This window comes from Lipotes vexillifer, unplaced genomic scaffold, assembly GCF_000442215.2.
Source record: "Lipotes vexillifer unplaced genomic scaffold, Lipotes_vexillifer_v1.1 scaffold382, whole genome shotgun sequence".
Lineage (NCBI taxonomy): Eukaryota > Metazoa > Chordata > Mammalia > Artiodactyla > Lipotidae > Lipotes > Lipotes vexillifer.
The window spans coordinates 9,979,365-9,989,404 of NW_006780611.1; the positions used below are offsets into that span (position 1 = coordinate 9,979,365).

Below are 10,040 nucleotides of genomic sequence, written 5' to 3' on the forward strand. Positions count from 1 at the left end.
CCCCTCGCGGGCCTGCCCGTCGCAGTGCAGGACCTTCCTTGGGGCTGGGGCCGGACCCGCCGCGCAGCTTCCCTGGGCAGCCTGGTCCTCTGCGGCGGCCCGCCCGACCGCCGGAGCTGACAGGAGTTGTCTTCCCCGTAGGGCCGCGGCGAGAGGGTGAGAGTCCGCGCTTTCCGAGGGAGCTGCGCCGGCCTCGGCCCCGCGGGGTCTCACCGCACCCGAGAGGATGGAGAGCCTCCCCCGACGCCCCAGCAGGGCCCGCGATCCCACGCTGGCCGGCCCTCGCTAGCTGCTCGAAATTTGCGTTTTATCCACCAACCTAGGCCTTGCCTTCTGAGTCAGTGGCGTTGTGGTTCCAAAGAAATGGAAGAAAAGGAGCGATGTGACCGACTCCGTTCGGTCCTCCTGCCTTGAGGCCTGGTTGGCATTTGCAGAAAGGAAAATACAGCAAGAAAATCGTGTGTTTTTGGAAGGGGTAGAAGAGGAGGGTGGAAGAAGGAAAACAAGGTCTTAGATTTTATATGATTTTTTAAAACTTCTGCACTTCGACAGTGGTGGCAAAATACACTAAGTCCAAAAGTTATCTTTGTTTTGAGAAGAGGGGGATTATTTTTCCTTTTGATTACAACCTTTTCTCCCCGTGACAAAGCATAAATCATGGACATCAGAAAATAAGGTAGACCTCAGGAATCCTGCAAAGACTGAGAAGCTTACATTCCTCCTCAGGAGGAAAGAGTGGGGTGTTTTTAGCCCTCTCTGGAACCTAAAACGAAAAACATGAGTTGCGTGCCATGGAAAGGAGACAAGGCCAAATCCGAATCATTGGAGCTGCCCCAGGCTGCACCCCTACAAATCTACCATGAGAAACAGCGCAGGGAGCTTTGTGCTCTGCACGCCCTCAATAACGTCTTCCAGGACAGCAATGCCTTCACCCGGGACACGCTGCAAGAGATTTTCCAGAGGTAGGGGACTCCTTCTTGGTGTCTCTGTACTTTTGTGCTCTTTTTGAATTTCTGCGCGTGGGGCAGCGTCTCTGCTGCATAAACCTTCAAACCAACAGGGATTGTTAGCTAAATGCTGTTAGCAGGTATAAGGGACACAGGAATGGGAAAGTGAATAATCAGGACCATTTACTGAGCACTTAACAGTGGGCTGGGCACTGTGCTAAGAGCCTCAGTGGTGTTATCTCAAGTGATCCCTTCTACAGTCCATTGGAATCTGTGTTGTCATTTCCATATTTTGGATAAAGACAGGGCTCAGAGAAGTTCAGTAATTTGCCCAAGGTAACATAACAAGAGATGAAGCCAGGCTTGAATCCAGGTTTGTTGTTGCTGTGCTGTTGACCCCTATGCTGTTAATGCTTCTCAAGTCCTGCCCCCAAGGAGTTTAGAGTCTAGAAGGGGGACAAGATACGTACACACTCAGTCACCTGTCATCAGAGTTGGAATGTAGTGGGTTCCGTAAGAAGGGTATATACACAGTGCTCAGCTTTTCTACGAGGCCATGTGCTGGCGTTGGTGCTTTTCATATGGTGTTTTGTGTAGCTCTCCTAACAGTAGATTTACTGTCTCTATTTTACTGATAAAGAAACAGAAAGAAAGGTCAGGTAATTTGTCCAAATAGCTTCTAAGTAGCAAAGCTGTGATTTGAAGCTGACTCTAGGTCCCCTCCCCTTTCTATTTCATTCTAGAGGGCCTTTCTTATCCACTTTCCAAACGCTACCGGACAGGTTGATAGAAGTTCAGCTTTCTTCTGTCAGCTTTGATGTTCTAAAATTCTTCTCTCAAAGCGTATGAGAAATGGTTCTGCAGTGGCTGGTTCAGCACGTGTGCTGTCCATAGCAACTCTGACAGTGCACCTGTCTCACTACGCCAGCTTATAAAGAGTTATCCCGCTCAATTCTCAGTGCAGAGAAAGCCCAAGAATTCTTCAAGCAATGTATATTGGCAGTTCCAGAAGACCCTTCTCTGACTCCATTCAGGAATGCAATGATTGCCCCAGAGGGCCTGAATTACAGCTGGGAACGATCTATTTGGGGTGATTTATGAAGCGTAGGTATGGACCACTTACCCTGAAAGAACCGTAGGCCCTCTCTTAAAAGAATGTTAATCCCAGTGTGCTGACAAAATTGTAATGAGAGTAATTATTTTCCAGTGCCAGTAATAACCATAGTAATACCTTAGCAGGGCAGATGTGTCCTTTGCATCATGGCCATCATCTGGCAAGTAGAATTAACTCTTCTCAGGAAATAGGGCCCTGGGAGGTGAGATAATTTGTCTCAGATTGCTAGGTCGTGTAACTGAAAGCAGAAAGGAGGCCAGTCCATTAGACTGCTTCCTTTTGGCCAGCCATTAATATATCTTCTACTCCTAATTGGATATTTGCAGATTATTTCCTAATCGAAGTCTAGGGAGAAGAAAAAGACTGACAGTGAGTCCTTGAATGTGCTTGGTACTTGGTACTCTGTAACAGCCCTGCAACAACCTTATCAGTAGTGATCCTAGGAAACTAGGTTTCCATTTAAGCAGTTTGCCCAGTTTCACTCACTAGTCAATGTCAATTTCAACATTCGGTGTGTCCATTCAGAAGTTTTCCACTTCTCTAAATTTGGCCTGGATCTGACATGATGATCATCACTAACACAGATGAACACTCACTCTGTGCAAAGCACTGTTCTGAGTGCTTTCCTTGTGTTAACTCACTCCTGACACCAATCTTAAGGGTAGATCCTGGGACTTCCTTGGCGGTCCAGTGGTTAAGACTCCGCACTTCCACTGCAGGGGGCACCGGTTGGATCCCTGGTCAGGGAGATAACATCCCACATGCTGTGCGGCCAAAACAAAAAGGTAGATCCTGTTATTTTTCACCTTTCCAGATGAGGGAACAGAGTTCACAGAGCTATTAGTTGTAGGATTTGGTCCCAAGCTTTGTGAATGGAGGGCCTGCTTTCCTATCCGCTCTGCTACTTCTGAGTATTGGGAAGGCGTCTCAGCAATTACATCATCAGTAGCTGTTCACCCTGCTAGGAAGTTGGGCCTGGGTTTGAAGATGTTGGACTATAAGCTGTTTGTGGATAATAGCAGGACTTTTTCAGCTATGTTTTCCCTGAATGAAAGAATGCTAAATATTTGCTAAACACTCACATGGAACCGAAGTTCTATTCCTGGCTTTTGAAGCTTTAGCAAGTTGTACTACATTCCCCCAGGTACCTATCAGCATAAGATCCACCTCAGAGTAACAGCAGACCAGTACATATGAGAATATATGTACCCTACCACTCCAGAGGTGGAATTCTGTATGGAGTATTTAATATGGGAAGATTCGGTGTGGATAAATAGAAACAAAGAAGTGTGAAAGGGATGAGAGGAAAAAACAAAGGGAGGAGAGGTGAGGGAGAGGAGATAGAATTTTTTAAACAAACATTTACTAGCTGCCTTCAGTCTGCCAGGCAGCACTACACACTGTAGAGAAAACAAGCCGAACAAGACTCAGCTGCTGAGAAGTACATCTTAGAACTACCCATTGACCCGGCCTTGAGAAAAGACTTAAGTGAATTTAGAACCATGGAATTCAGAGCAATCTAAACGCGAAAAGATAATCTATTTGGATTTTAACAGAAAAGGAGAGTAATGTTGGCAGTAATGTTAACTAGATAATTTTTCATTCCCAGATCTTAAGTTCTATGCTTTTTTGAAGATGTGGCTGATGAATGGTAGAAATGGGACAAAATTTTTGATGAATGCCATTTGTTGAGAGGAAGTTCATTCTAGCAGCTGAATTTTAGCCAGACAGAATACAAAAGCAGGGTGGAGTTTCAATGCAGTTGTGGGTATGAGATGACTCATGGTTGGAATAGAAATGAATAGGAATTTAGACAGGACTAAGCTAATGACTCGGCAGCAACACAGGAACAGGGAAGAGAGGAGTCAGGTGTGACAGGCTCAATCCAGGATTTGAAGATAGTGGTCACGATTGCAGTGATAGCAAAGAGATCATTGGTTTGAAAAGGATGAACAGCTGCAATTGGAGAAAAGGTCGGACTATATAAAGAGATTATAGATACTGGTGAACATCCTCTACCACAGAGAAGCCCTCCTGCCTCCCCATTAAAAAGTCCCTGAGCACACATTTAAAGGAAGGAGCCACATTTAAAAGTATGGTGGTTGTAAATTGAGAAAAGGTGTTGTTGAGTGTTAACCTCTAGAGATTTACATTTTCTCTTCCAAGGGCCGGGCAGACTCCTCCTCGTCATCATCATCATCATCGCCAGCACCTACAGAGTACTTTTGTGTGCCTGGCGCTGTGATCTGTGCTTTATGTATTTAAGCTGTGCTTTATGTATTTAATAATTTAAAAACACATTAGGAAGTTCTGAGCCATATTTTCTAAGGTCACACCTCAGAACTTATAAAAAGGAAAAAATTAAGGGAAAAAGGGAATCTTGATGACATGTTTCTACATCTCCTTTTCATTCAAACCTGAAACATCACCTTAGCCAGACACAGTGGTAACTATAAGAGAGGACCAGAGACTTAACTGAGGGCACAGACATCAGTGGAGAGACCTGGACTAGAACCCATCTTCTCAGTTGTAGATCACTTCAAATCTTATGGCTCTAACCTCTGCCTATGGTGACAAAAATGAGAGGCTAGCGTACAGTCCAGAATTTCTGTGGAAATAATTAAGACAGTCCTGAATAGGAGTTTGCTGAGGAGTCTCAAGAAAACATTCCATTGGGACAGAGTAGAATTCCCATGGAATTCAGTGGGATCAGTGTGTTGAAATATCCAGGAGACTGTTCATTGTAGCTTTAGGTTTAGAGGTGGAATCCTAGCTCTGCCACTCCCTAGCTGTATATGACTGTACAAGTCACCATAACCTCTTTGTACCTCAGCTTCCTTACTTACACTATGGGGTTAATTTCTATCTCAAGATTGTTGGAAGGATTAAGTGATAAATCTCATAAAAATAGCTAACACAGTGGGCACTTGATTATTGTCAAAGTAAAAACAAGCACTGGTATAATGGGCGCACTGGATGGATCCCACTTATTCAAATGGCCACTCTTCTAGGAGTGAGATGGAAACCATTCTTAGCATTTCCTATATTGATTGGTGTGACAGACACATGGTTATGCAGTTGCCAGTGCCCAGCTGTGAGAGATACAGAGGAGATGAGTCATGCCCTTTGCTTCGGGAATTTACTATTTTGTTGGAAATGTATAAAATAAATGAATTCTTCAATGGACCTATAAGATAGGAATCATTCCCATTTTTACAGAGAAGCTAACAGGCATGGAGACTAAATCTCAGAATTGATATTGATTCTGCTTGGATGTGAACTCAGATGTGTGTGGTCCTCCTGATCTCCCTCCTTTTTCTACTGCCCTGGAGCCAGGAAGAATTCCATGGAAGAGGTAGGATGTTAGGTTGAGCTTGAAGAAGCTTTAGGATTTAGCTTGAAACAGGAACTAGGATAAAAGAAGAGAGGCCAGATGGTCATGGTGCCTGAAGTACACTAAGCCCAATGAAAGGGAAACAGCAGGTCAAGTGGGGCTGGGAGGGTTGGAGTTGGCCAACCAGGCAACTGGCTCCACTGACAGTTCTTATGTAAGTGAGTGAAATGATACCTTGGTGAAGGTGGCAGGAACATAAAGGCTGAATAGGTGGAAGGAGCATTTGGAAGCAAGGAGGTCAATTTAGGAACCTGTTTCAAAAATTCCAGGTGTGGGACTTCTCTGGTGGTCCAGTGGTTAAGACGCTTCCAATACAGGGGACGAGGGCTCGATGCCTGGTCGGGGAACTAAGATCCCACATGTTGCATGGTGCAGCCAAAAGATTAAAAAAATTTTTTAAATCCAGGTGTGAGGTGAGGGGCCTCCAGAGAGATAGTAGGAATAGACAGGCAAGGATTTGAATCTGAGATTGAATATGTAGGACAAGGAGAAGAGACACTTGGAACACTAGTCCTAGAAGGTGCACCTCAAAAAAAATGAGTGGTCAAACCTGTTTGGGAGCTGAAACCTTTTGTACACCCTCTCCTCGAGACTCAAGGTAAATATTAGCATATTAGGGGCTTCAAGAAAACCTGTAGGAAACCTGTTTACTTGATTCATTCAGCTATTGTATTAAATGCCTCTGTGATCCTCTGAGGAGCGCACTGGGGGGAAACGCAGCACTAAGGTTTGAGCTTGGTAGGGAGTTAGATGGTGAAAGAGGTGGAAGACTCAGCAGTTTCTTTGCTGGAACCTTCATGCGTCTACTGGCTGGAGACTTCTCTGAAGGTATTGAGAAGCTACTGAAAAGTTGGTGAAGGGAGAGGAACTTGATATATCTTGAGATAGACTTTCATATGCTTTCTCATTTAATCCAAGTGCCCAAGAACCCACTGAGAGCCTTTGTCCAGTTAAGCTACATTTTAGGCCCAGGCCAAGGGACTCAGCTGGCCTTTCCTCTTATCAGCCCACCGCCACCAGCCACTCTGATTCATGAGTCCTTGCCGTAAGACAGCAAGCAGAACTTTGGATTCAAACAAACCCGAGTTTGAATCCTAGTTCTGTCATTTATAAGGGAAGTGGTCACGGGCTAGTCACTTTAAATCACCAAACTTCAGTTTCTAAACCCATAAAATGGTAATAATTCATAGCTTCTTATGGGTTTATTGTGAGGATTAAATGAGATACATATATGAAAGCATCTATCATCAGGCATGGCAGAGAAGTTTTCACTAAACGGTACTTACTGTCACAGGTAAAACAAAGTTTGGTTGCAGAGTGGAGTTTAGTGTCCTCAGATCCCCTTCTTTGCTAACTCTGGAGGCTAGCATATAAGCCCTTATTATTTTAAGGGTCCGCTAATATTTACAGGGCAAGAGAGAGGGAAAACAAAATAAACATGGAAAACGTTTCAACAAACGTCCCTCGGGCACCTGTCACGTGCCAGGTGTTCTTTGAGGTCTGGTGATGGGTAGAGGAGGCCCCTGCTGTCCTTCTAGTGTGGAAAAACACGCAAGTCAGAAAACATGTCCAGTAGTAACACGAGCTATAATTAAATTAAAGCAGGTGGGTGTAAGAGGAAATGACTGGGAGAACCGTAAGGTTGGGTGGTCAGAAAAGGCCTCTAGGGCAATAACACTTGAGACCCAAAAAATGAGGAGCAGAGCAAGTGAAGATCTAGGGGAAGAGGATTACAGACAGCGGGAACAGTGAGTGCAAAGCCCCTCCAGTGAGAAAGAGCTTTGTGTGTTCAGATTGCAGAGAGAAGGTGTTTGTGCTAAGAGGTAGGGATGAGGTCAGCAGAATCCTAAGGGCCTTGCAGGCCAGAGGAAGTTTAGATCGTATTTAAGTGCTTTGGGAGCCTTGGAGGGTTTAAGTAGTGGCAGGAGTATGTTTTATGTTGGAAAAATATCAGTATGGTTGCTGTATATAGAGTATAAGATTTCTTAAGTTTTTAGAGTTGACCTAAAGATCTGATTCTCTCCTGGAGATGGCATTTAGCAACCTCCTAGACACCCGCTCTCCACTTGTATTCTTGAGGAACTCACGTCATTTCCCTTCCTCCCCTTCACACAGAGGTGAAAGGCATGCTGCCCCTTCCTTCAAGATGGCCTTTCCTCAGGTCCTGGCCTGCGCAGCCTATGAAAGCAAATTAATAGGACTGGGAATGCCTTCAGAACTGACCTTGTCATGAGATGGAGGAGTGGCTAAAGAGGCCTGGGCAAAGATGGCTTAAAGCCAGTGAGCAAACCAGACTGCAGTTGAGTTTTGTTTATCTGGTACAAAATTTTTTCCCAATTTGTGTTTTTTTTCTTTTTTTTAATTCAGGTATTTTACACACGTGTATATTCAGAATACCTTTAGGTGGTTCGTGAATTTCAGCTTAATATGGGCCTTACTACTTTATATTGCCTTATGTGGTCCCAGTTCATACATTTGTGTTACCTGTCTGAGCCCCTGTAGGCCTTTGAGTATTTAATGATTGATGATCACCAAGTATGCAGGCCTTAAACAGAAAGCATTTAAAGTGTAAGAAATAAGAGTAAGAAATACTACCCATGCAATCAAACTATCAAATACTATTTTTAATGTTAAAAAAAAGGCTGTATCAAGGCAGGAAGATCAGCAAGGAAGAAGACTGCAGACATGAGAAGACTGGGGGTTTCATAGATGAGACTCCTTCGTGGAACATTCTCTGTATCCAGTGAATTCACTGGAGACGCACTTTCTAAATGGTAGGCAGATAGGCCCCACTGCTACTGAATTATTGTTTTTCATAAAAGGAAAGGTAATCCCTAGGGAAGCAGGAGCCCAGACTTCAAAATACTTTGGTAAAAACTCATTACATTTACTTGAATGGGAGGAAACAAGCTTCCAGGGGCAGTGGTGTAAAGTGCTCTTTTGTCCCTGCCAGTGCGGGGCCAGGAGGGGTTAGGTTGACCAGCAAGTCTCAGCTTTCCTCCTTTCACATTTGCAGGTTGTCTCCAAACACCATGGTGACCCCCCACAAGAAGAGCATGCTGGGAAATGGGAACTACGATGTGAACGTCATTATGGCAGCACTTCAAACCAAAGGCTATGAAGCTGTTTGGTGGGACAAGCGCAGGTAATTGAACCAGGCTTGACTTGATGAGAACTGGCACTCAGCCGGGGAGGTGGCCAGTGGTGGTGTTACAGCCAGGGAATCCGGGGGAGTTGGCTGCTGCAGAGCCCGACACCGTTTCTGTTCTGCAGGGATGTCGGCGCCATTGCTCTCACTAACGTTATGGGCTTCATCATGAATCTGCCCTCCAGCCTGTGTTGGGGTCCACTGAAGTTGCCACTCAAAAGGCAGCACTGGATCTGTGTTCGAGAGGTGGGAGGTGCCTACTACAACCTCGACTCCAAACTGAAGATGCCTGAATGGATTGGAGGCGAGGGCGAGCTCAGGTACCTGTGTGGCTGATGTAGTGGCAAGTTGAGCTTATCTTTGGACAAAGGAAATGAAATTCCTAGTTCCTTGGGTCCTCTCCTTATTGTCACTTAGAATCATAGGGTTTCAGACTTGAAAAAGACCTGAATCTTTGATGGCCCATGAAGACATTAAATCCCGTTGGTAGAGAAGTCCCATTACCTGGGATGCTGGCTTTCTAGTCTGGCGGGACTGGCATTGTAACATTCTCCAACTTGACAGTATAGCTGCCAGTTCAGTGAAAGGAAGGCAAACGTTTGGGCCCGAGGCGGCTACATTTCCCTGGAACCAAAGAAGAAACTCCTGCTGCTTCTTCTTTTTTCACAATTGTAAGTCCTTTAGAGTACTTTGGGCTCTGTTCCTCACAGAACTGGCTACTGTTGGCAGTAACATATGAGGATGAGCAAAAATTCAGATCGGAAATTTAACTGGACAGATTGAGGGGTAACCAGATGTGGACTCCTCCAAGAACAGATCACTACTAGTGTGTGTTTAGGGCAGCCAAGGGCATAAATAACAAGGGTCCTGTCTGGCGAACATGTCGCCCCAAGACTGGAGTTTGCAATTTTACTAGTATTTTCATTTTCTCTTTCATCTACCCTTTTTTCCTATAGGAAATTTTTAAAACATCATTTGCGAGGAAAGAACTGTGAACTCCTGCTGGTGGTACCAGAAGAGGTGGAGGCCCATCAGAGTTGGAGGGCTGATGTGTAACACAGTTCTACCCAGCCTTCCCTCACCTCAACCCCCGAAATCCTCTGTGATGTGCTGTGGCCTCTACAGTGGGTCTGCCCTTGCCACGTCCCCAAACATCTCATCGGGTTTTTCCCCTCAGATTTGACAGTGCAATAGGACAGACGTGTAGACTGTTACAGAACCAACCAGCGTTACTTGTTCTGGGAAAGGAAAGTAGGAGCTCTGTGTGCTTAGGGCAAGCTATGGAAGACTTTTGTTTTATTTGAAAGAGAAAGAAAGGTGGGTCTTAGCTTATTTCCCCGTTTCTCTGAGGACTTGCTGGAGTTCACTGCTGCTCTGACTCACCTGGAGATGCTGCCTTCACTTCCCCTTTCCTGGCAACCAGTGGGTCTGAAGACA

The 10,040-nt window shown here is 45.1% G+C and overlaps 1 protein-coding gene across 1 annotated transcript; it reads left to right on the plus strand.

Moving 5' to 3' along the window:
• The first annotated feature begins 526 nt into the window (after positions 1–526).
• JOSD1 (Josephin domain containing 1) lies at positions 527–10,040 on the plus strand. Its single transcript, XM_007454013.1, has 4 exons — positions 527–962; positions 8,472–8,600; positions 8,729–8,923; positions 9,560–10,040. The coding sequence occupies exons 1-4, from the start codon at positions 778–780 to the stop codon at positions 9,657–9,659; spliced, it is 609 nt and encodes a 202-aa protein (XP_007454075.1). The 5' UTR covers positions 527–777; the 3' UTR covers positions 9,660–10,040.

What these genes read in the sequence shown, in the direction of transcription:
- JOSD1 (XM_007454013.1), top strand. Translation starts at nt 778, where the DNA reads ATGAGTTGCGTGCCATGGAAAGGAGACAAGGCCAAATCCGAATCATTG. An exon ending in CTGCAAGAGATTTTCCAGAG is followed by an intron (nt 963 to 8,471) that starts GTAGGGGACTCC and finishes TCACATTTGCAG; the next exon opens with GTTGTCTCCAAACACCATGG. An exon ending in GGAGGCGAGGGCGAGCTCAG is followed by an intron (nt 8,924 to 9,559) that starts GTACCTGTGTGG and finishes TTTTTCCTATAG; the next exon opens with GAAATTTTTAAAACATCATT.